Consider the following 25,955-nt stretch of genomic DNA (forward strand, 5'->3'; position numbering starts at 1 on the left):
CCAGTGGAGCAGATGGGACACTGCCACTCACTGACAGCAGGGTGCTGGAGAGCCACCCTGGTGCTGGTGTGGTTAGTGTGACAGACTAGCCATGGGGAGCCCCAGGTTCCCGTCCCTGCTCAGGCATAAAACTCATAGGATGACCTTGGGCCAGTCAGTGAGGTGTCATTCATACAAAAGGCCGAGTAGCATTCTGGTTGAGGACCAGAAGTGATGTCATAAAGCAGGAAGTGGTGTCACTGAGCAGGTCGCGGCCAGAAATAAGCACTTCCCCCCCCCCACTTAGGAACTCATCAGCTGCAAATGACAGAAGAGAAAGAAATGCAAATCTTAATCATATTTCCAAGATATGGGAGAGCCCAATTTTAATGCAGATGGCCCTTTCACAGTGACATCCCAGCATAGCCCAGCAGCTGATGGTGGTGCTGAGACAGCCCGAGGGCCAAATAAAGAGCTTTTGTGTGCCACATCAAGCCAGCAGGCTTTATGTTTTGACACCCATGGTCTAACCTCCCTCACAGGATTGCCATGAGGATCAAAACAGGGAGGGGGAGAACTTTGTAAATCATCCTGAGCTCCTTAGAAAAAGGATGGAATATTAAGTTAACAAATAGTTCATATATAATATCAGTGTACTGTATACAACATGCTCACAAGAAGAAATTCAACATAAAAATACGAAGAACTCAGGCATGTTCTTGCCAAATTCCAGGTCCCTTAGCCTGAACTGGAAAGGCACAAAGCTCATTGAGAAATGCAAATACAAACCCAACAGAGGTGTGGTTTCTGCTTCAAACAGGGTGGCCAGGTTCAATCCAGTGGTTTGCTGCATACAAAGGTGTGTGATTTTTAACTAGGCACAGCTTTTCCTATCTTTTCTTCTGGGGAAAAGGAAATAATTTGTGGAACTGTTTCTATGCTATGCACCACTTAACAGTATGGGAACCTACTTGTCTTGGCTTGACAATCTCAGGCCCAAGTAGGGGAAGGGGGTGGAAAATGTAGATGGGTTGAACATCGACTGGACTGGGTAGGGTTGACAGCTGACCAGAAAAGAAACTAGTCTGGTCTGTTCTTCTGCCTTTAACAGAACTTCATCTGGGCAAAGAGGCTAACACAATCACTTGCTAACATCTGCACTTGAAGCTGCTGTAAAAGATAGAACTGCAGTGGCTGGCTGAAAAGATAGCAACTTTAGTGGGGCCCAGGAATGTACGCATGGTCCTGTTTGCTCTACAGAGCACTGAGGACACCAAATGCAAAGCATAGAAAACATAGAATTATGACGATCTGTTGAACAAAATCAAGTTTCTAGACCTCATTGTTGTGGGCTGAAATTCTAGAAAGAATGTACAACAGTGCTAAGTGGGGTCTTCTTCAGGTTAGGACCCAAGACTCCAGGAGTTTCCACCTTTCCCAAGCTTTGTCCTTCGGTATTTAATAACCTACAGTACAATTCTGTGCATGTTCACTCAGATGTAAATTCTGCTGTATTTAGTAGAGCTTACTCCTAGGTAAATCTGTATAGGAGTATAGCCCTTCTGTACCTCCAATATTGCCACAAATGCAGATCAATCTTATGTCTGTTTACTCAGACATGTGTCTCATTTTGCTGAATGGGACTTATTTCCATGTGTATGTACCTAGGAATCATAGACTCCTTTCCAAAATCTTGGGAACAAAAACAGTTCAAAATTCTAAACACTCAAAGTGCAACCAAAATGAAACATCAATTAAATTGTGTAAACATGAAAAACCAACACCATTTATTCCAATTTCAGTGCAGATTTTTTTTTCTGGGTATAGAATCTGAGGTTCTTGATTCTTCAAAATACCAAGTCTTTGCATACAGTTTTAGTACCAAGAAGAATTATATCTCCACCAGAAGACACATCTCTCTCTCTCTCTCTCTCTCTCTCTCACACACACACACACACACACACACACACCCACCCACCCACCCACCCACCCCAGACATCTGCAAAGCAGCTCTTCTATCCTACTTACTAATCATGGAAAGCCCCCCTAGAATTCAGGTTCAGGTTTATCAGGCAGGCTAGATATTTTTGCTGAAAAATTAAGCAGGCAAGTCTTGAGTCTGTTGCTCAATACTCAAAAGGCTGCACTGACTCAATTAAATGGCTGAAGGTGCATTAAAAGATTACATTTCTTGAAGTAGCCAGCCTAGCTGAAAAGGGGGCTTGGTCCTTTCAGGAGGGGAAGAAGGCCGCTGTCTGGGGCAGGGTCCATAATCAACTTCTGGATCTGAAAGACAGAGGAGCCACAAGTGTGAGATTCTCCAGCATCACCAGTTGTGCTTTCTTTAGAGCAGGGACAGACACTTGGTAGATCTGAACCTATTGGTAGATCTTACGATGGTTTGCAACAGATGGGCAAAAGATTCTGAATCCCAATAGCTTAACAATAGCTAGTAATACACAAAAAAAGTTATCTGACCTAGCTAGTCTTGGGCTAATAACTGATCACTGAGTCTCAGTGTTCATCATCTGTAAAATGGGAGGATGTAATTGTTGACTTTGACCAGATCTTTGTGCAGCATTCCTGGCCAGTTTTAAGAGTTTTGTTTTAGGATCCCTGATCCCAGTAACACAGATGTAGATTTGCAATGGGGAGACCCTCCACCAACGTATGCCACCCTGAGCTCTTTGGAGGAAGGGTGCTATAAAAATCAGTTACAATAAAATAATTAGATTAACAGAGAGGCCAATCAAAAACCTATTATTTGGCAACTGGGGCTCCTTCCCTCCTCCCTCAATACACTACAGGCATGAAACAGACCAGCAGCTGAAGTGAGAGAGGAACAAATTATCCTTGGAACAAGCTTACATAGGGACAGTGTTATTTGGCTGATGGACTACAGTGGGAGCTGCCAGCTATGGAAAGGCGAATTACCTCTCGGAAATGAGGGTGTGCAGCATCTCTGACCAGCTGCAGAATAAGCCCTTCGCTGGTGGTGAGAAAGGCCCCACTCTGGCGCAACCTGGAAAGGGCCACAATCCTATCCACCTGGCTGTGAGAAAAAGGTGGGGGAGGGGAGAGAAAGAGAACATAAAATTTGGGGAGGAAAGGAGATTTGCCCTGATAGCAAACTACCCTCCCCCCATGCCTCACCAGTCCTACCTGCGGGAAGAGCAGGCATCCACTACAATATGAACATCCAGTCCTCGCTCCATAATGTCCAGTGCTGTGCTCTGTACCCAGAGAGAGAAAATGCACTGCACTAGGTTCAAAAGGGGGGAGCATTTATTGTTCACCCTGGCTTGGAGGGAGCAATTGCTACCAACAGTGGGTGGCTCATACCAACAGACAGCCGGGATTCAATGGTCTATGGCAGTGGTTCTCAAACCTGTTAGCACAGGAACCCACTTTTTAGAATAACAATCTGTTGGGACCCCTGGAGGTGATGTCATTAACCTGGAAGTGATGCCATAGATGGAAATGACATCATCAGTTTAGGCTTCAAACCTAAGCTGCAATCAGCCAGAGGACCCATTACAGAGCATGCCCATGCTGTTATTTTGCATAGATCGGAATTCAAACATTCCAGCTTGGAAGCAGAATGCAGACTTGGGTCCTTCTCCAAACACACAGCCCAGCCCTCCCCACTTTCCATCATCCCATCTTCCCACCTATTCAGGGGAAAGCACCAGGCCTCTCTCCCACTGTGAGCCTGCCCTGCCCAGCAGCTCTGTACCCTGTATTTTCAGCTCTGTACTTTTAATGGTGGCTGAGCTAGGTACTACGCAACCCACCCAGTGGGCCCTGACCCACAGTTTGAGAAACACTGGTCTATGGCATATGCATCCCCCTTTGGCACCCTGGCCAAGGGGGGTGCATCTGCCCCCCCCCCCAATCTTAGAAGCATTCCTTCTGGTCTAGGGAGAAGGCTTAAGTGCCTTGTTTTCTGTACTCCTGAGGATTTGAAAATAATTTAGCAAGATCAGTACACTGATGGGGACTTGCCTTGGAAGGAAAAATGGCAAGAATGGGGCAGTAGTATGGAGCCTCTTTGCAACATCTCAGATATCTTGGGTTTATTAGCCTTAAGCCAGGCACAAGTCAAACCCACAGGCCCACCTCCCCTTGCATCAGGTTTTGTGCCCCACGTCAGATATCAGATCCAGATAATCAAGAAACAGTTCCCCATACCATGATGCAGGCTTGTGTCTCAATCCCACATAAAAGCACAGATTTCAGGTCGGGAACAGCTGCCATCTCCTTCTCCACCTCTGGGATGATCATAGTGAAACACGTCTTGCTGTACTTCGGAAGCTCTTCAGCCCCCAGCTCCGGCACTGTTGGGCCCAGGCCCTTGGGGTATTGTTCAGTCACTACACTGGGGATTTGAAGAGCCTTGGCAACCTACAGGAGGATGGGAGAAAGCCTCTGAGGGTTAGAAGAAGCAGAACTCCTGGGTTTTTTTTTAGGAAGGGCCTTCCTTATAACAGATAGTGTTATGCTGAAAGTTGATGTCAGACTGCCCCCGTGTACCCATCTGTGTTACTGCAACACAGTACAACTGCTTTTATCAGAAACATCAGCAGAACAGAAGCAGATTTTTGATGCCTGGATGCCATACACAGTGCAGCTGTCATTGTCAACAGTAAAGGTGCACATCTTCATTTTTCGACCTTGTCATGGTTTCCGGTCAAATTGCTTTTGCAGGTTTCTGGAACAAAACACTGAAAGTCCTTGCTAAGCACCAAAACTAGCTCCCCAGCACAGTGCAGTGAATATTTGCCTTGGCCAGTGTCCCACAGGAAATCTGGAACTGGTTTTAGATCATCAGAACACCCCACCCCCAATGTACAAATACATTTCAATTTGTATTTGTCAATAACGCCAGTTTATGCAATAACCTCCCTTTCCCCCACTTGTTCCCCACCTACCTATCCCCCTGCCTGTTCCCCAAAGCGCACCCTGGTCACCACTCCACAGCCCTGTTACCTTCAGCATTCGAGCTGCCACAGAGACAATCTGGGGGAAGTAGCTGATGTTGGGCCGGAATTTCTCCTGCATGTCGCACAGGAACAGGATGCTTGTTTTGGGAATCACTTTTCCAAGCCTGGCCACCGACATTTTTGTGCTGAGACCAGACAGAAGCAGAAAAGACCAATATCCTAAGCATGGGTTCAGGGTGTTTGGATTGAGACAGACTGGCTTTGGGTTTTAGTAGTGAAAGTTAAAGTAAAAGAGAAAAAAATATGCACACATGGCAGTTTTAAAAAGAAAAACATTGTTTTTATATTAAAAATGCTCAGATCAGGTTTCTATTTATATCCTATTCCTTATATAGAGAAAATATGAATATATACCAAATCAGACTACCATAGGTCCATCTTGGTTGGCAACCTTCAGTGTCGAAAGACTATGGTATATAAGCCTACAGCACCCAGTATTCCCAGGCGGTCTCCCATCCAAGTACTAACCAGGCCTGACCCTGCTTAGCTTCTGAGATCAGACAAGATTGGGCATGTGCAGGGCAAAGTCCAATGGCAAAGTCCTCTTTTCCCTGGGGGCTGGGGATAAGAATAGGCCCTCAGTTTGACTGTACTTGACCTAAGAGGCAACTAAACAGCCACCGGGTAGATGGGACTCGTCAGCCTGGGAAGGCAGCTCATCTGAGAGAAGGAAAACTCTGATCCCAAACCTCCACTGCCTTGTGGCTACATCCAGTTATGGAAAAGGTTTCAGGAGTCAACCTCGAGGCAAAATCCGGAGCCGGAGTCCCTGAGGCAGTTCATGGCTGAACACAGTCACGTTCTGGCAACTCCTGCGACACCGCTGGAACCAACCGTATTGCCTTTCCATTGGACCATTTCAGCGATGTGGAGAGGGGGGATTTGCTGCATGGGTAACAGCCTATCCTCCATACCTACTTTACCCAGGCTTCGCGCACTGGAGAGGACACTCTGTTCCAGAACCACCATTCAGAGCGTGACACCATAGTCTTCCAAGACTGAAGGATGCCAACAACAGGTCCATCTTACCCAGTATGATCTACACACACTGATCATTAGTGGCTCTTCAAGGGCACAAGCAGAGGTTCTTTTTCAGCCTTGCTACCTGGGATCCTTTTTTAACTGCAGATGCGAAAGGTTAAACCTTCTCTCTGCAAAGCACATGTGCCACCACCGAGTGACAGCCCACTCCCTTTCACCTGATCTTCACAACAGCCTGATGAAGTCATTCAGAAGACACTCAAAATAATTTGATCGATTAACCAGCTACTACAAGGTATATGCTCAGCACACTGCAGCTAGTGGAAGGGGATGCTCTGCTAGAAAAAGTAAAAAACGCACCCAATTGCTCATTTCTGTTAATGGGGTCCAGTGTCCTTCAGGCCAGCTCAGTTTTATAGGCAGATTAGGCAGGTGCCTACAAGAATACTTCAAACAGATCTGGCACATCAAAAGGAGGAAGCATGTCTCCCCTCCTGGCTTGACTACTGTTTCCAACAGGCCTGCATGAAACTGGAATTGTACCCCAGAATCTTCTGCAACATCAAGATGACCTATCTTGGCTAAGGTTGCAGAACAAAAAACCTTAAACCTTGAGCAGGAGAGGGTGGGGAAAACTTCTCTCCCTATGAGTTTTATACAGGGAAGTTTGAGGATAAACCTAGGGTAACAGCTCCCCATAACAAGCTTCAACCCTGGGCCTTTGTTGACTGTCATGCACCATCCATACAGGTCACTGTGGGCTTCTCTGTGGATTTGTGAATTCCAACCAGCAGCAGCAGCAACCTTACAATCATTTTCACAATGATCACTTCCCCCCAAGATAAAAGAGCCCCCAATCTTCCCAGGGGGTAGTCTGACCTCTCATCATCTCCTGGCCCTTATTTTGTACCTGCAAGGTGTAGAGCTCAGGGGCTGATGCCCCAGAACAATGTCTTATCAAGCCAGAGACTCTCACAAATGTACAAAGTTATACAAAATCCATTGATCAAGTTGGCCCAGAATTGTTTCCATTGATTGGCAAGGTTTTCCCCAGACTTGCTGCCGCTACCAATTTAATACTGTGCCACCTGCAGACTTAGCACGCAAGGGCTTTGCAATCCAGAACAAGGGATTCAACATAAATCTTTTTCAACTGGAGATGCTAGAGCCTGAACGCAAGCTGCTTACATGCAAAACACCTGTTCTGTCATGGAGCTAGGCCCCAGCTTTCCTCAGTACCTGAGCATTCAACCCAGGTTGCCTCACACACCAAAACAAAGACCAACAGGAGACAGCTTTCAGGAGAGCAAAGGTAGCGGTAGGGCGACAAGACGTTGTAATAGCAAAAGAGGACAAGGCACCCCAAAATGTGGCACATCCAAGAAAAATGTAGGACATGACAAAATGAAAGCTAAAGGTATTAGCCATTCGTCGAATGATTTCATGTGGTTAATTTAAACATTATATTATTTATTATTAAATTTAAAACTATATTACATATAATGTATTATATTAGACAAGAAAGTAAATGTGTGGCGGTCAGGTCCTTGGCTCCCTTTTCAAACAGGGCTGCAAGGCCCCTTTCCCTCTCCAGACTTGGCAGTCTGGTAGCAGGTCATTTGGTAAGTAATTGGCCGACACTGATTCACTCCTCTTTTGCTGTTGGTTTTACAATAACTTTGTGGTTATAATTATTACTGTATTTTTTTTTAAGAAACTATAAGCCACTTTCTGCTGTCTAAAAAGCTGCCTAATAATGTTTTCAAGTTAGTAGAAGATGAGCAAGAAAGAAATGTCTGGGACTGTGATCTTTGGGAGGCTGGTGACCCGCTTTTTCATTTTGTTTTAAAACTAGGAAAAGCACCTTTCCACATGGCAGGCTGGATTCACTTTCACCCCCTAAAAGTGAATAGTTTCTCTTCACCACAGTAGGCGAAAGGTTTTGAAAATCAGAAACACAAGCTGGCCATGGGGCAAAAGAACCTGATTCTTACCATAGCTGCTGATGTTCCCAAGTGTTATGGAGAAAGTACCCCCATCTTGCCAACTACAACCCTACAAATGTCTCCCCCTAGAATTGAGAAGCCCTTGAATTAGGCAAGAGGTGAAGACACAAAACTAGGTATGCATACCATCCCTTCCCCCACAGCAGCAGCTAATAGTAAAGTATGTGTACATGCTGAGGTTCATGGACATTTACTCCTACATTGGGGGGGGGGGAAGAGTCTGGAGTAGTTTACCAAGGAAAGGAGGCTGGGAGGATTCAAAAAGTGGATGCTGCCAGGAAGACATACAAGTCTGATCCGGTCCTGTGCCTGTCTACTTGGAAGTAAAAATCTAATGACTACAGTGGACTTACTCAAAGGTAAGCGTGCCCACGATTGCAAGCGGGGGGGGGCGCAGAAAAGGTCTTTCTAGCTAATATCTGGTTGCGGACACAGGCTGCAGTCCTATCCACACTTTCCTGGGAATAAGCCCCATAGAGTACAATGGGGTTTACTTCTGAGTAGACATGCATGGGATTTTTGGGACAAAAAATCAAAACTTTAGATATAGGCTGATGGGTTCTGAGCTGTCTGTGGCAGATCAGGAGGGAGATCTTGGGGTGGTGGTGGACAGGTCAATGAAAGTATTGACCCAATGTGCGGCAGCAGTGAAGAAGGCCAATTCTATGCTTGGGATCATTAGGAAGGGTATTGAGAACAAAACGGCTAGTATTATAATGCCATTGTACAAATCTATGGTAAGGCCACACCTGGAGTATTGTGTCCAGTTCTGGTCGCCGCATCTCAAAAAAGACATAGTGGAAATGGAAAAGGTGCAAAAGACAGCGACTAAGATGTTTACAGGGCTGGGGCACCTTCGTTATGAGGAAAGGCTACGAGATGCCTGAGGGGGGACATGATTGAGACATACAAAATTATGCAGGGGATGGACAGAGTAGATAGGGAGATGCTCTTTACACTCTCACATAATACCAGAACCAGGGGTCATCCACTAAAATTGAGTGTTGGGCGGGTTAGGACAGACAAAAGAAAATATTTCTTTACTCAGCGTGTGGTCGGTCTGTGGAACTCCTTGCCACAGGATGTGGTGCTGGTGTCTAGCCTAGATGCCTTTAAAAGGGGATTGGACAAGTTTCTGGAGGAAAAATCCATTATGGGGTACAAGCCATGATGTGTATGCACAACCTCCTGATTTTAGAAATGGGTTATGTCAGAATGCCAGATGCAAGGGAGGGCACCAGGATGAGGTCTCTTGTTATCTGGTGTGCTCCCTGGGGCATTTGGTGGGCCGCTGTGAGATACGGGAAGCTGGACTAGATGGGCCTATGGCCTGATCCAGTGGGGCTGTTCTTATGGCTTTCAATAGCATAGCCCACACTTGTGGGTTAGGCGATTACCCAGCTCTTAAACCACCTCCAGCCTTTTGCCTTCACCACCATTCCCACTCACGTTTACACAGCAATACTCAGAAGGTCATGGACACTTGGGAGCCCTGAACCTCTCGATCTGCATAACAAACAGTCCCCCTTTCCCCAGGCACCAGCACTCACCTTTAATCTCCACTCCCAAGAATACAGTACTTGGACTTGCTGGCCAATCAGGAGCGGCATTTCTGACCCTGCACCGCCGCGCCTGCCAAACAGCAGTCAGCCAATGAGCGGACCGCTTTGGGTGGAAGTTTCAGTGTAGCAAAATCTCAGCCAATGACGTCCCTTCCTTCCCCCTTTGATGTGCAGCCGGATTGCAACTCAACGTTCCGAACCTCCATACCGAGAGCTGCATCTGTTTAGACCCACGGAGCGATTGTCTCTCCGCTTGGTTGGTTTGGGTGGCTGTAGGGATGCTGGTTGCCGCTTTGGAGAATTAATGAATGGCTGGAAGGACAGATGGATCTGGAGTAATTCATGCCTCTCCTCCCAGGGAGAAGGCTTCAAGGTTTTTTGAAGGCTGCAGTCCTATATTCACCTAAGAGTACGTTCTACTGAACACAGTGGGACTTAGTTCTGAACAAACAAGCATAGGCTGGTGCTATCCAAGGGTCTCCCACCACCTGGTAGACTTTAAAAAAAAGTCTCATAAAGCAAGGTGGGCCCCAATAGAGTGTCATTTGATTGATTGATTGATTGATTGATTGATTGATTGATTGATTGATTGATTGAAAAGTGGGTCCCAGTGCTAAAACGTTTGAGAACCACTGTTCTAATCTAGTGGCTTTTGAATCAGCAGAGGACAGGCTGTTATAGCATAAACAAAATGCATCATGCAGTAGACTGGGGTTTTTCCACCTTCTCCCACAGCCATCTCAAGTACCATTTTTCTGACCTTTACAAGCATCACTTTTCTGAATATCCTGCCACCCAGATAGCTCCTGTGCTGTGCTGTGCACACAAGTGGGCAGTTTACTGCCCAAGTAAGCGACTTCCCCAGTTCCTGCTACCTCCTGATGTCTCCTCTACTCCGTACCCTTGTTGCCCCACCAGCCTGTGCTTCTTTTGAAGGAGCAGGCTGCCCACACTGCCACACTTTTCTACCTCTGCTCCACTTCTGGCAGGGTGCAGCTGAGCCAATTAGGAAAGTGTCAGGCAGTCCCCATCCCTGTGATATTGTACAGCCTGTGATACAGTAAAGTGCCACCAGCTGGAAGGCATTGTGATAGCCCAGGGGTGCTCACACTTTTTTGGCTTGAGAGCTACTTTGAAACCCAGCAAGGCCCGGAGATCTACCAGTTTTTTTTACAATGTTCGCGCCATCATAACATATAACATTTATGTGTACAATGTATGTTGGTGTACCTTGAGCCCCACTGAGTATAACAGGACTTACTCCTGAGTAGACATGCCTAGGATTAGGCTGTGAGGCTGCAATCCTAGCCACACTTACCTGGGAGTAAGCCCCATTGAGTACAATGGGCCTTACTCCTGGCGTTTCCTCCCAGAGGCACCTGAAGGGGGGCATCGGCACTCCGCGATCTACTCATTTTGCCTCGCGATCTACCTATTGAGCACCCCTGTGATAGCCTATGTACAGCCTTCAGCACTGTGTCCTGGTGGAGGCAGTAAAGTTCCACCAGGGAAATTCTCCTTGATTCAGGAATGGAGCTAACAATAGAAGTGCTCCATGCCCCAATTTTCATCTACGAAACAAGTATGGGAGCATTACAGGCCAAACCTATGTGTGTTCACACGTATGGTACAATGAGCCCATTCTGGGCTAGTGTAGTTGTAGGCAGGAACTTGCACATTCTCAGTGTATTTGATGGTTAAGAACCTTGCATTCTCTGAACTTTGCAATCCCAAGGATCTATCCTGGGACCGGTGCTCTTCAACCTCTTCATAAATGACCTGGAGACAGGGGTGAGCAGTGAGGTGGCTAAGTTTGCAGACGACACCAAACTTTTCCGAGTGGTGAAGACCAGAAGTGATTGTGAGGAGCTCCACAAGGATCTCTCCAGACTGGCAGAATGGGCAGCAAAATGGCAGATGCACTTCAATGTCAGTAAGTGTAAGGTCATGCACATTGTGACAAAAAATCCAAACTTCACATATAGGCTAATGGGTTTTGAGCTGTCTGTGACAGATCAGGAGAGAGATCTTGGGGTGGTGGTGGACAGGTCGATAAAAGTGTTGACCCAATGTGCGGCGGCAGTGAAGAAGGCCAATTCTATGCTTGGGATCATTAGAAAAGGTATTGAGAACAAAATGGCTAGTATTATAATGCCGTTGTACAAATCTATGGTAAGGCCACACCTGGAGTATTGTGTCCAGTTCTGGTCGCCGCATCTCAAAAAAGACATAGTGGAAATGGAAAAGGTGGAAAAGAGAGCGACTAAGATGATTACTGGGCTGGGGCACCTTCCTTATGAGGAAAGGCTATGGTGTTTGGGCCTCTTCAGCCTAGAAAAGAGGCGCCTGAGGGGGGACATGATTGAGACATACAAAATTATGCACGGGAAGGACAGAGTGGATAGAGAGATGCTCTTTACACTCTCACATAACACCAGAACCAGGGGACATCCACTAAAATTGAGTGTTGGGAGAGTTAGAACAGACAAAAGAAAATATTTCTTTACTCAGCGTGTGGTTGGTCTGTGGAACTCCTTGCCACAGGATATGGTGCTGGCATCTGGCCTGGATGCCTTTAAAGGGATTGGACAAGTTTCTGGAGGAAAAATCCATTATGGGGTACAAGCCATGATGTGTATGTACAACCTCCTGATTTTAGAAATGGGCTATGTCAGAATGCCAGATGCGAGGGAGGGCACCAGAATGAGGTCTCTTGTTATCTGGTGTGATCCCTGGGGCATTTGGTGGGCCACTGTGAGATACAGGAAGCTGGACTTGATGGGCCTATGGCCTGATCCATTGGGGCTGTTCTTATGTTCTCTCCCCAACCAAGGAAATGTTGTGTATTCCAATACGGTGTGCTTATTCTTTATTATATATACTTTTAAATCTTTAGCTTTGATTACATATGACAGGGGTGGCCAAGCCACGGCTCATGAGCCACATGCAGCTCTTTGACATATAATGCCTCTTGGATATATGTTTGGGCTGAGCTCCTTTTGCATTACAATTAATAGAAAATGTAACTAAAACATTTTCAAAAGGTAACTTTATAATTATCAAGTATAAACTGAGAATCCACTGGGTTAAAACATATGCTTAATGTTCAGGGTGAACATTTATTTAAATGCTTCTTAAATATTGTGGCTCTCAATCATCTCTCAGCTATCAAGCTTCTGAAGTTTATTGTATGAGGCTCTTAGGTTGAGCAAGTTTGGCTGCCCCTGATAGATGACCTAAATGGAAGGGTATTGTCTTCAGGTTCTGCTTGTGAACTTTGTGATTGACCACTATGGGAAACAGGAGCAGATGCACCATTGCTGTGACCCTGCAGGATTGCACTTATGTTTTTAAAGTTGCTCACCCAAACTCAGAATTCCAGCCAAGGTCTTCAGTGATGAGTGTTTACAAAGCATCATTTTTACAAATATTCAGTAATGCCAAATAATGTTTCATGCAGAAGTTTTGTAATCGGAGATGAGCTTTTAATAGAAGACATACTTTTTCTTAAAAAGTATTCTTTTTCTTCTCTCTTTCTCTTTTTTTTTTTTTTTTAACAAAAAGGAGCAGGATAATTGCTATGGCCCTTTACATCAGGATAAGAAACTCCAAACAGATCCAAGTCTGATAAATGAACCAAAAAAAAAAAAAAATGACAAGATTAGTTTTTGTTTTAAAAAGCAAACCCCCTGGGTCTGAGGAAAAAAAAATCCAATTGCTCAGAAGGAAAAAAAAAACACCTTTTGTTAGAAACAAATAATAATAAAATAATAACAGACAGAATTAGAACAAATTAAGACAAGAAACCACCATGCAAAAATATATATAAAGAAGGCAGACCCACTCCCCGGTCCAGTTCCCAGAGGCAAAAGAGCATAAACTGGATGTGTTAGTATGAGTCAAAGCTAGGATTTGCAAACCCTTCATTTGGAACCCCTAAATGAGGGACCAGGTAGGTTTTTTTCTGCCTTTCTGTCCATCAACCATTGAAAACGTGCTTCTGGAAGGTGCACAATGGATTAAGCCAAAAAGTTTATGCCGAGATAGTATATGTAAAACACTTTCAACACCCTAAAGCACTATATAAATGCTAAGTTCCATTATTAAGGCTGCACATCTATGCACACTCACCAAGGAATAAACTCCCCCTTAAACACAGTAGAATTTACTCCTGAGTAAACGTGCATAAGATCGTGCTGCAAATTCTCAACCTTTGGGCCCATCAGCCAAAACAATTCCATTTTCACAGCTTCCTCCTGAAGAACTAATGGAAAATGGAGTTAGTGCCAATTCATGAGGATCATCATAAAGAAATTAAAATGGAAGCCAGAGGGAGGGGGAGAATGAGCCCCTGGATAATTAGGGGCTCTCTTAGGGGCTCTCAATAGGCTCTCTCCTATTCCCCTGTTAAGGGTTGCTTCACTCAATATGTTTTTCCTATATGAAAGCAGCAGCAGGAATAGCTCCCAATGATTTCTGACCGTGGCAAAAGATACTCACTATTTCCACATATGACAATATATGTGTTTTTCCTTACATGCATGTTACCTGTGCCTAGAAACAGTCACGTGTGAAGCTGTACTCTGTGTATGCAACACTGCTGATCCTAGGATAGGTGAAGGGGCGGTAATGTTTGGAATTCCTTGCAAGCACAAAGACGACTGAGCAGCTGCTGTGAACACAGCCCTGGTCTCTTAAAAGCTGCATAAGGCAGGGAAACCTGGTTGGATTTGGGGTAAGACCCACTGCCACCTCAGCCCAAACTGTATCCCAGTACCTGAGGAAGTGGATCAAGGACAGAGTTTGGAAGCAGCCACAAAGCCTATCGGAACTCTTCATATACAGTGCCATAGCCGCACCATCACTGAGGAATTCAAATTCTCTAGCGGAATAAATAGGAGTTCTGCAAATATGTTAATTTTGCACTGATTTGCTCAAATTGCATGCTTTTATTCCAAGCCAAGCATTTGAATTTGTGCAGAACTTGGTTTGTTTTTTTTCATTTTGGAAAGGAGCCACACAGCGGCAGAAGAACTTCAGATGCCAAAGCAGAAAGCCATAAGTAACTCCACGGGGAAGGAAGCAACAGCCTCTGAACAGCAAACACTTTTGCTAACATGGGATGTTTTCAAAACGTACATCAACAACCCATGAGGACTAGAAACCCAAGTTGTTGTTCTTTCTTTTAAAGAAAAATGGAATATAAAGCAGAGAACCTTAAGAATCCGAACTCTGTGACCGATATTCTGCACGTATGGAATCAGACACGATGGAGTGGGCCAGGATATGGTCCATGAGGCAGCCTGTCACAGATATCAAAGCTATGCGGTTTGCAAATCCTGACTTTCTCAGCAGTTTTAAAAATAAAACAAAAGCCAGCAGATTTGGGGACAGGAAAAGAGGAGGAGAGATCAAAGTGCTCTTGGCTGCCAGCAACGATATGCAGAGATGATGGGATTCAAATGCAAAAACTGAGAAGGCAGGCTGAGATGAATGGTTTCCAGTTCATTCCTTGTGTTTGCCCAAGTTCAGGGCAGGTGTTAGAAACTGGTGAGGTTCAGATAACTCCAGCAGATCAAGGTGTGCTGGAAGAAGAAGCTGCAGCCGTTCAGAGATGATAAGGTTCCAGACGTCCTTCATGTGAAGGAACACAAGAGGCCCCCCGGGGAGTGGAGGGGGCGGTCTTAGGCAAGGAGACCCTGGGATTGAGATGCAATGGAGTGACTCAAGTTCATAGGAGCAAAAGGCACCCAGGCACAGCTGCATTTCAGTGCTGAGCAAAGAATCTCCTCTGTAAAAACAGCAGCTCCCCCCCCCCCTTGAATGCATCTGGGCACTAGAACAGGGGATTGCTGTCTAAACCACCACCTTTACCCCCAGGGTAGCTGCATGCTTGGACAGGGCCGTCTCATTAACTGCTTGCTGCCCCTCCCCCCCCAAATTTCTGTTTTTTTTTCAGATAGTAGTTTAGAAATTATTTTATGTTTGGATCAGAGCTGGGATGGGAGAGGGAAAATAAAGAAGAGGTAAGGGGGAGAAGTGCAGGAAAAATAGTGTTGGCTATTCAAGTTGGGACTTTTTCTGTCAAAAGGGATATAGATAGAATCCTGACCCCCACCCCTCCCCAATTTCCACCCCTCAGGAGTGGTTGATATTAAAGTGCAGCCTGATAGGAGAAGGAATTTCTCAAAGAGCTCGGAGATGCTCGAAAGAGAAGCCAGGACTGGCAGTAGGAGGTGTGGGTGTAAGGGGGCTGGTTTTGTATAGATGTCAGACAGTGCGCAAGGTTGGGGTTCCTAACCCCCTCCCATCCACCCCCACCCACCTAGGGTCTCACCCCCTCCTCATTCACTGTGGGCTGGTTCAGCAGGGGGTACTGGTGGCTGCCCCTGGGAGGGAGTTGAGGGCTGGTGATTTGCAGATGGGGAGTCACTCTCTGGATCCTCCGTTTCTTCATCTGAGACGCCATCCAGGCGGAAAACCTGCCGCACAGTTCGGGTGGTGAAGCTCAGAGGTGTGCGCCTGCAATGGGAGCGGGTGGGGAAGGGGAAAGAAAAGCTGAAGTTACACCACAGAACCAAACTTAACCAGCCCTCCCTGCTCGGGATGTGGAATACTTCTCTCTCGCCCCCCCCCCCCAATAAACACTTTCCAAATTACTCCCTTTCAGGTATGCAGTACTTGTGGTTGAATGAACACACTAGGTAGAGAGGCAGCATTCCAGGGGCAGGCTCTAATATATGTGTTGAGACACCAACCATTCAGTGAACAAGCATATATAGCCACAAGGACTGGCCCCCTTCAGGAACTTTCTCCCCTCCCTGCCATGTACGGCTTTAATAACCCCATAAATCTTCAGTATTTTTCCCTGTGGAGATACAAGGAAATCATGCAAGCTGTGTTCTATGCAATTGCTCACTAAGAAGGATCAAATCATGTTAATGATACAAGGTTACATGTTATTTATGTTCTGGCTACTCTGACATAAATTTTCCACACCCTTTCCATTACATCTCTGCTGATGGTTCTGTGTGTGCGAGGGAGAGTCAGAGCCTGCTGCCACAATGCCTCCCCCCCCCCCCAATAAATGTTCACTGAATACTTGAAAAAGGGGCCTCAGCATTATGGTAAATAGCAGATTTCAATTCAGTCCCGAAGTTCAAGCTGTATGTACCGCTTTAGTCATTTTCTGATTCCTGTGCTTCCACCTTGCTTTCTAAACTACCGGAAGCCTGAAAGAGCCGGGGATAACTTCAGTTCCCCCCTGCTCCTGGTTGCTTCCGCGCTAAGGTCTTTTAGTGCTGCCAAAACTTTGCTATTCTGCAACTGGCTGGAAGGAGAATTAAAATGACAACTTCAAATGGCACTTAATAAAAGCACTATACTACCTAGCAAAGACCATCAGTATGGCCAAGATTATTCTATAATGTTTACTCATCAGACCTGTTCAGTACAGGTCCCCAACAACTTTAATTACAAGCATCCCCTTGAAACTTCCGCCTCTAATTGGTTGCTGTTCATTGTACCTGTGGCATTAGTGATAAATTGCCCCTTAATTAGTTCAGTCCTCTTCCCAGCTAGAGGTGAACTTTCAGTACTAATTTCCTCACATTTTTTTATCTTCTGTTTTTAAATTACAAGGTAGCACTATTTCACCATGTTTTTTAAAAGGAAAAAAATAAGAGTGAACTAGTGATTATAGTGCCTCCCCACAAGGAGAGAACAGGGGCAATTCATCACTAATGGAGTGCTGAACAGGAAGCAATTACAGGTGCAGAAGTCTCCAGTAGGAAGCTTTTAGTTAAAGGCACAGTACCTCTGAATAACCTCAATGGTATTCTGACACCCCACCCTGGGAAGGTTGGTACAATTCCATGTCAAGTGGGGGGAAAGGCCACAAATAAGGCCAGCAGGGAAGACAGCAGAGAAAAACACTGGAACGGAACAGGTACCCAACAATGTTGTCTGGGTTCTCCTTTAACCCATTTTTGCCCAGCCCATAGGTGTACACATTTGATCCCTGCTGCATATATGCAACATTGGGCAGAAATGGCTTAAAAGTAGTGAACAAATTATGGCAATTTCAGGATAGTGCGGAAGCAACCTCTATCTGTGGGCCTTTCTAGATTCTGTTCTTTTCCCATATTTACAAATACTGTAATGCCAGGACTGCTCAACTGCAAATGCTAGAAAACAATTATACTTCAGCCTTAGCAAAGACAACTTTGCACATGTGTGGGTGTACGTACATACATACGTACCGTGGACAGGTCTTCATGTGGCTGGCCCCAATACAGTGTCAAGAGAAAAGCATGGGTTCCTTACAAGAACCTTACAAGATCGAGTGTCCCACACTGGGTCTGGAGTAGCTAAACGTTCTTTGGACAGAAAATGCTCCTAGCCAAGGTCATGACAAACACTTGGGAATGAAGCAATGCGGGATACCAAGCAGAAGCTTTTCTGGGTCTCTCTACCATCCCCTTGCTGGGATGGGGCACTGTGAAAGCAAGCACTCCCATGCCTCCTGGAGTGCTCCCTCTACTGGAGCCAAATTGCCAGACACACCAAGCAAGCCCTCCAGCTCTTGTCTTTCTAGAGCACCTTAAGGCCAAACTAGACATGGCACAGGAGACCTAGACTCAGAAAGTGTTCAAAATGAAAAAAAGAGACTCTACACTGAGGTCTCTACACTGGATCAGGGCACTGGTGCTGCGTAAGGTGCTGAGTGTTTAAGGCTGCAATCCTAACCTCATTTTCCTGGGAGTAAGACCCACTGAACTTACTTCTGAGTAGACCTGGTTAGGACTGTGCCCTAAGTCTTTCCCTGTGAGTAGTTTCCCCAATGTAAATCAAAATCCCAGCCCACCCCTCCCTCAAACAAAGCCCAATCCTGCTCTAGACCAGGGTAGTTGAAGGGCTACCTGCTCCCGCATGAATCTATTCAAGATCTCAGTCAGAGGCCCTGCTCTGCGAGAACTCTGCTGGCTGAGTGGGTGACAACCTGGGCCAGGGCTTCTCTCTTGGCAAAGGTGGTCCTGGCTGTGGAACACCCTTTCCCAAGGATGCGTGACTTACATTCTTCACATCCTTTCCAATATGTAGCTGTTTGCTTGCTAGGGTTGTTTTTTTTAATGTTTGTGTTCCTCTTTCATGATGTTTCTATTTTGATCATTTTTGATGTGCTTTTTATAGCTGTTCGTTAAACAGATGTATTAACTCTTACTAGCTGCTTTGTAAGCTTTTTAAATTTGAAAGATGGGATACGTTTAAAAAAAAGTAATGAAATATTGGACTTGCTTGGGCAAAAAAAGACAGGTTCCTGTACTGTGCTTGCCTTTTCTGTATCCTTGAACTCCAGTGTCTAGAAAGCAGTGGTGATGGAGTGTGTGTGTGTTTCAGTTCAGACTTATGTACAATATTTACAGGCTGGCTTTCTGGTCAAATGACATTCAAAACATTTGACCAGAACATTTGACATTTCAAAACATTTATGTAAACAATATCAATAAAAATATTGAAAATCAGCAAGGAAATAAAGTCTTATAAAGCATAAAGAGAGTGTGTGTGGGGCGGGGTTCTTTTAAACTCAGGAAATAAGATCATGAATCTGCTGTGTCACGTCTGTTTTGGTCCTTATTGGAAACTGGCAAAGCTGAAAAAGGTTCTGCTCTGCAACTGCACACACACACACACACACACACACAAGGCTCCCCCCCCCAAATAAAAACTGCACTGCACAGCACACACATGCAGAACAACAGGGGAGCGAGAACGTACTTCCTCTGTCGGCGCTCTAACTTGCTGTTGGGTCGAGAAAAAGACGGAATATAACAGAGAACAAGAAAGAGAGGGAAAAGAGAGAGATGTGAACATGAAAGAATGATCAGGAAAAGTACCCACACAGAAAAACAAGGGAGGTGCCAGAAAGAAAACAGTATGGGGCCATGAGCTGGGGTTTTGCTGGAAGAATGAAGGACTTAGTGGGTGCTGGGAGAAAGAACTGCTGAATTCACCACAAACAGACTGGGGGCTAACAGAATGAGGGAGGCCATTTGTGGTTGTGGTTCTCGCTGCTGTTGCCTAGGAACTAGGATTCACGGGTTCTTCTGCATGAGGGAGGGGGGCAATACTGAAAGGACCATGAGGTTCTCTGCAAGGCAGGGAAAGGATTCAATTGTTTTAAGTACTGAGCATTTATAAATGGTCTTTTCAGGTCTGGATCAGCACTTTATTTACAGGAAACTGTCAGAACGTGCATGGGAGCAACAGCAACAGATTGAAGAAACATGACAAATGGGAGGTGGGCTGAGCACAACTCTGCTCCACACTCCCCTCTTCAGCTGCATGTCCACAAATTCAGGTGCAAGGAGCAGTCATAACCAAATAGGGGCCATCTTTCCTGTAGCTAGTGAGGTATAACATTGAATTTGGATCAGAGAGATCTGGGTCCAAATTCCTGCTCCACTCCAGTGTCCTTGGACTATTGGAGCCTACCCTGCCTCAAAGCTCCACTGTCAGGTCCTTGGAGAAAAAGAATAGAGATGTGCTAATAAATTACCACTGCATCACAATGTGCATGTCACTTAGCTTCACCAAAACTAAGAATACTGGTCTCTGTTTCCATGTGGTATGGGCATGTCTGTACCATCCATTTAAGCCAATTTAACAGTCATGGCTTCCTTTTCAATGAGCTTTGCAAACTGCTGCAGTTTGGTGAAGTGGAGCTTTAAATGGTGGGTGATACAGATTCAAGGACAGATTTGTCAATGGCTGGTAACCATGGCGGTGGAAGGAGATGAACATGTGCAGAGGGAGTCACTGAATATTTAGAGTCATACACCATTACCATTGCTACTGACACTTCCCTTTTAAAAATGAACTGGTTTTCCACTCTGACTTGCAAATCAAAGGATACAGGGTGATCACCCTAGCCTCTAATGGAGGCCTCTAATGATTCCAAGGCCTCTAATGGAGCAACACAATAACGTCCATTGGAATCATGGCCAAGGGCACCTTTCAGTGTTTTTACTCAAAATTAAGGTTGCACATCCCTCTAGTATTTTTCTATTTCTACTGTCACACAAATTTGCTTGGAGCTTTTATTCTGTAACGTATTTATCATAATCCTTAATCCAAGTCTAGGGATTAGGGAAATATGAGAACAGTGAAAAAGAAAAGGACAGAGACAAATAAAACTGGAACATTGGGGGGGGGGGCAGAGGAGAAATATGTGGAGATAGGAAGATAGACTGGCTATACAGGGCAGAATGAATCTACCCCGTTACTGGCTAAGGACTGGCCACGGATAATGGAATTTTACTCTTCAATAAGGGTTCTGTATTCAAATCTAACTAGTGCAAAGCTCCACCGAGGTACACCACCCACCTGAGGCGATTCCGTAGGCTGGTAACCTCACGGTTCATGGACTCGGCCGACTCAGTGACATCCTCAAGCTCACGCTGCATGCGGCGGCGGCTGGCATTGGCCCGCGAGCACTCTTCCTCGGCCTCCTCCAGCTGCCGCTTCAGCTGCTTCATTCGTAGGTGGCCCTTCTCGACCTGTAGGAAAACATTAAGAGAAGGGGGAGTCTGAAAGCAAGCACAGTGTAGATCTTTGAGGTGAGTACCTTCACCATAACTTGACACAGGCAGGTTCAACGTGGCTAATGTGTCATTATCTTGTTTGCCACTTTTCTCACCCCAAAATCATGTTAATATTGAGATACAGAAAACGGAGAAGGTATTTAAAGAGGGGATGGGTGTTTAAATGAGAGATGCCAGACAGGCCCTGACCTAATCTGGAAACAATGAACCCTCAGCCCAGCTGTGTGAACATTTTAAATTGTGAAGGAACAGCATTCTGCACATGCTCCTGTTCTTTTTTTCTTTGGTGACTAAAAGCAGAAGCGGAGTTGGGGGGGAGAGGCGGTAAGTACAGCATGCTCCACAATGCACCGTATAAGTGGCCCCTCCCCCTCAGCATCAGAACCACTGGGGTAGCAGTGGCAAGGTACTGGGAGGGCACTTACACAGTGCATTGTGGAGCATGCCCTACTTACTGTGCCGCCCCCCCCCCCAGCTCCACTTCTGGCTAAAAGGCTGAGCTACAAATCCGAACACCCCCAATCTGAATCTTGCTCTGCCACAGAGTTGTAAGGTGGCCTGAGGTAAACCACTCAGCCTCAGCTCCTCATTTGAGAACAACAATATTTTCCTTACCAGACTGTTGTAAGGATAACGACAAAAATGATACATGTGAAGTGCTTTGAATGCTTGAAAGTACTGTTGTTGGCAACCTTCAGTCTCGGAAGACTCTGGTATCGCGCTCTGGATGGTGGTTCTGGCACAGCGTCCAGTGTGGCTGAAAAGGCCGATTCGGGAGTGACAATCCCTTCCACACTGGGAGCAAGCGTAGTGTGTCCCTGGTCTCTCTCCCTGGCTGTGGGCCTTCCTTCTTTGCCTCGGTCTGTTGGCCAAATGTTTCTTCAAACTGGGAAAGGCCATGCTGCACAGCCTGCCTCCAAGCGGGCTGCTCAGAGGCCAGGGTTTCCCACTTGTTGAGGTCCACTCCTAAGGCCTTCAGATCCGTCTTGCAGATGTCCTTGTATCGCAGCTGTGGTCTACCTGTAGGGCGCTTTCCTTGCACGAGTTCTCCATATAGGAGATCCTTTGGGATCCGGCCATCATCCATTCTCACGACATGACCAAGCCAATGCAGGCATAAGTACTATACGTACTTACTACTATACTATAAAAGTACTATAAAAGTACTATAGAAACACTAAGTACAGTGGGCTCTTCTTATCCACTGGCTTGGCACCCATGGAAGCTGAGTCTGCGCCACAGAGGGACTCCTGGACATGACCGAAAGCCACTTCTGGTTCACTCTGGTGGTGTTTTCGGGCACACCTCAAAACACCTCCCAGAAGCAACAGGAAGTCACTGGTGCAAACTGGAAGTGGCTTTCAGTCATGCGCAGGAGGCTTCTGAGTCAGCTGGGAGGCCGATTGTGGCCTTCAGGTAAGTTGCTGCAGCGCCAGGCCCCTCCACAGATTCCAGCATTTGTGGATTTTGGAGCTTATGTAGGGTACTGGAATGGATCCCCCATGGATACCGAGGGCCCACTGTCCTATTATTCATTCACCATTTCCCAAAGCTGAGGCCCAGGTACCAGGGTTTATAATACAGCAGGGGAACACAAGTGTCTGGACCATACCTGATCCTTGAACTGATCTGCATTCCTCCGCTCTTCGTCCACCTGAAGGATCACTTCCTTAAGTTTCTTCTCTGCCCGTCGCACAAGTTTCCCTGACAGGATCCTTTCCCTAAAAATGAAAACAAAAACCCCAAAAATGTAGGACGAAAGGACAAAATATTACTTCACCATCATCATCGATCCATTCTCATTTCAAATGCTCTTCAGGTCACAGGCCCCTGCCTGTAAAAGAGGAGCACAGCGTGCTTTGTACCCAAGCAGGGATTTGAGCCAAAGGGCCAACCACAAGAGACAGTCTCATGCACAGGTCTCCTGTGGTTTCAACTGTTTTCAGGTTGAAACAGCATGGAGGAGTCTGAATAGGAGAACAGGGAACGGCAATGGGGGAGGGGGTGCTCAGTTATTCTCTCCTGTCATTTTCAAGATCAAACAGCCCTATACCAGCCAACTGTTCAGTGCTGATGCAGCCATGCCAGCAGGGTGCACGCACTACATCCTGAGGTGGGGGAGAGTCATGGGGGCCTCCTCAAGGTAAGGGAACAAACGTTCCCTTATCTGGCGGCTGTACTGCAGCTGTATTGGCACTGAAAAGTTGGTTACGATTGCACTGTAAATCACACCTCCCCTGGAAGCTGCTTGTGGGGAGAAGAGATACCTTGTCTAGTTCGGCCCAAAGTCTAATGAACGAAACACTGCACTGCTCTCAGTAGCAGACTTACCCTTCACTGTGCCCAGGGTAAAGGTCTGTGATGCTGCCACAACCCCGCGTGATGCCACCACCCACCCATACTTACCCAGCGCACTGAACGTGCGTGACTTCAGGACCGACTGGGGAAGCGTTCTGAAAACCGGAAGTGCTGTTTCCAATCATGTCAGAAGGCTTCCCGCGCATCTGCCCTGTTTGCCCAGCGCTAGATCCACCGCTGACTGCACTGCCTTACCTACCAAGCCTTGATCTCACCCCTTTACCTGGATTCCTGCTCCAACTGCTCCTCCAGTTGGGCCACCTTGGACTCCAGGGTTGCGATCGCCAGCTTGTATTTGGACTTCACAGATGAGTCCATCTCCCCTAGCTTAGCCCTCAGGTCTTTGTTCTGGCGTTCCAGCTGCTGCCGGGAATTTTCAGTCTTTTGTGAAAAGCTGCGCTCAGCCCCCAATTCTGTGGTGAGGGTCTCCACCTGCAGAGAGGACAGGGCAAATGGATGGGGATCAGAAGGCAGTTCCTATGCTGGGAGCATCAAGGAGAGAGAGAGAGAGAGAGAGAGAGAAAGGCCCTTCTGAACACTACAACTCACTTGCATGCTGAGCTTGCGGTACCGGTCATTCAGGAGCTCCATGTTGCTCTGCTCCTCATCCAGCTCCTCCTCTAGTTGTGCAATTCTCCCCTCCAGGTGGCGTTTTTCATCCATCAGTGCTGACCTGAAGGGCAAATGGGGGGAGGGAAGAGGGATGGCAATTGCATTTCAATTACATAGTCCCTAATCTCTTGGAGGGGGTGTCTTTAATTTATTTTCTTTTTTACCCCCTATTTCTTTCTTCTTTTTTTTAATAGTGAAAGGAAATAGATCTTCATCCCACCCCGGAAGAAAAGCTACGTATTTAAAGTGCAATTAAGACATATTCAGCAGCAGTGATGCTGCATCATTCAAAAGGAAGCAATAGAAGGGACAGAAGCTATATGGACAGAGCTACTAATTAATGGCACAGCAGCCCTGACAGGCTTCCATAGTACTTCACCAGTCCACACTGGGCAGGCTGCTATTGAAATTCTGTTGGGGGGGGGGAGGAATTGCCACAAATCACATCTGACACACAAAAAAGGTGGGGGACAGCACAAGACAACACTGGAATGCAACCTGTCAGGGCTGCGGTGCCTTTAATTAGTAGCTTTGTCCCTATAGCTTCTGTCCCTTCTGTTGCTTCCTTTTGAATGATGCAGCTTCACTGCTGCTGAATAGTGTCTTAATTGCACTTTAAATATTGTCAGCTGTTGTCAACTGTTGACTACAGACCTGTAGATAACAGTGTTACCTAAACTCTCTGTAACGTGTGTGTGTGAATGAAAGATGGCAATTCCCGACTAAACAGCTTGTGTGGAAGCAACCTTAATCCAGATTCATTTTATCCCAAAACATGCTTTTAACTACATTTCAGTTAAGGCAGAGGCTGTAGCTCAGTAATGGAGCACCTACTTTGCAAGCAGAAGGTAGTGTGCTCAATCCCTGATCCCATTTGAAACTTTGGAGAGTGCACCAGTCTCAGGGTGACCAGAATACAATGGAGGATAGAGTGGCTATACCTTTAACAATTGCATAGAAGAGGGAATCTTGGCAGGTGCGGCTTTTTAAACCCTTCCATGCTGAGTTGCACCTAAAGTTCCCTCTTCTATACAGTGGTTAAAGGTATAGGCCCTCTGTCCTCCATTGTATCTGGTCAGCCTGACCAATCTTGATGGCCAACGGTCTGATTCAGTACAAGACAGTTTCATACATCACTTTGTATCCACAGTCACTCACTTGCCACTGTTCCCATTGGCCAACTCATCTGCTAGGTCGTCTCGCTCTTGTTGTGCCTGCCTCTTGGCTCGTTCTGAAGCTGCCAGGTCCTGCAAAAATGGAAAGCAGAGGGGGTTGAACATGGGGGAGAATGGTCAGATTTTTGTTGCAGGATTCACTCAGTCAGGGTCTATTATCCACTGTCTCAGGGAATGGATGGATGCATTTCCCAGCCCCCCAGCCCCATCAGAGGACAAGAAACCTGCCCTGTTCCCTGTTGATGGACTAAGCACAGCAGCAAAGTAGGAGGGGCTGGGATCTTTTTATTAGTATTAAAATGCATATGCAATCTCAACCTGATGGATCTCTGAAGCAGCATAAAACCATCCTTAAAACACAGCTCAAACAACAAGAAAACATAATGTACAATGAAGCAGCACAAAAACCACCCCAAAATTAAAAAAGGATGTAAAGTCAAATGAAAACCTTCAGGTTAGAAGGAACAAATTAGTCAACACTGAAGGCCTGTCAGAAGAAGACCGATGGTTTCTGGAAAGTTAACAAGGAAGAGCTAGTTAAATTTCTTGAGAGAGGGAATCCCAGGGTCTATGCACGACACCAGTGAAGGCTTTGTGTTGATAGCATACCCATCAGATGCACTTTAGGTGCTGAAGGGACACAGAACAGAGCCTCCCTCCAATATCTCAATGGGCA

The 25,955-nt window shown here is 46.1% G+C and overlaps 2 protein-coding genes across 6 annotated transcripts in view; both read right to left on the reverse strand.

Moving 5' to 3' along the window:
- Positions 1 to 1,943: 1,943 nt before the first annotated feature.
- Positions 1,944 to 9,603, reverse strand: ISOC2 (isochorismatase domain containing 2). 2 transcript variants are annotated; one of them, XM_066628379.1, is made up of 6 exons: positions 9,520 to 9,603; positions 4,969 to 5,107; positions 4,171 to 4,383; positions 3,142 to 3,212; positions 2,914 to 3,031; positions 1,944 to 2,265 (listed from the first exon to the last, which is right to left on the reverse strand). In XM_066628379.1, the coding sequence occupies exons 2-6, from the start codon at positions 5,098 to 5,100 to the stop codon at positions 2,185 to 2,187; spliced, it is 615 nt and encodes a 204-aa protein (XP_066484476.1). In that variant the 5' UTR covers positions 5,101 to 5,107; positions 9,520 to 9,603; the 3' UTR covers positions 1,944 to 2,184. The 2 variants fall into 2 exon arrangements, with proteins under 2 accessions (XP_066484476.1, XP_066484477.1); XM_066628380.1 differs by lacking the exon at positions 9,520 to 9,603 and adding an exon at positions 9,419 to 9,504.
- Positions 9,604 to 12,994: 3,391 nt separating this feature from the next.
- LOC136651220 (myosin-10-like) overlaps positions 12,995 to 25,955 on the reverse strand; it is a 68,014-nt gene continuing 55,053 nt past the window's right edge. For 2 of the 4 annotated variants that reach the window (XM_066627417.1, XM_066627415.1), the window contains 7 exons: positions 25,263 to 25,351; positions 24,042 to 24,165; positions 23,716 to 23,924; positions 22,747 to 22,855; positions 20,917 to 21,089; positions 19,309 to 19,332; positions 12,995 to 16,053 (listed from right to left, as the gene is read on the reverse strand). In XM_066627417.1, coding sequence (XP_066483514.1) covers positions 15,876 to 16,053; positions 19,309 to 19,332; positions 20,917 to 21,089; positions 22,747 to 22,855; positions 23,716 to 23,924; positions 24,042 to 24,165; positions 25,263 to 25,351 — 906 coding nt within the window. In that variant the 3' untranslated portion in view covers positions 12,995 to 15,875. The remainder of the gene's footprint in view (positions 16,054 to 19,308; positions 19,333 to 20,916; positions 21,090 to 22,746; positions 22,856 to 23,715; positions 23,925 to 24,041; positions 24,166 to 25,262; positions 25,352 to 25,955) is intronic. The other 2 variants (XM_066627418.1, XM_066627416.1) reach the window with 1 other exon arrangement.

This window comes from Tiliqua scincoides, chromosome 5 (assembly GCF_035046505.1).
Source record: "Tiliqua scincoides isolate rTilSci1 chromosome 5, rTilSci1.hap2, whole genome shotgun sequence".
In the NCBI taxonomy this organism is placed as follows: domain Eukaryota; kingdom Metazoa; phylum Chordata; class Lepidosauria; order Squamata; family Scincidae; genus Tiliqua; species Tiliqua scincoides.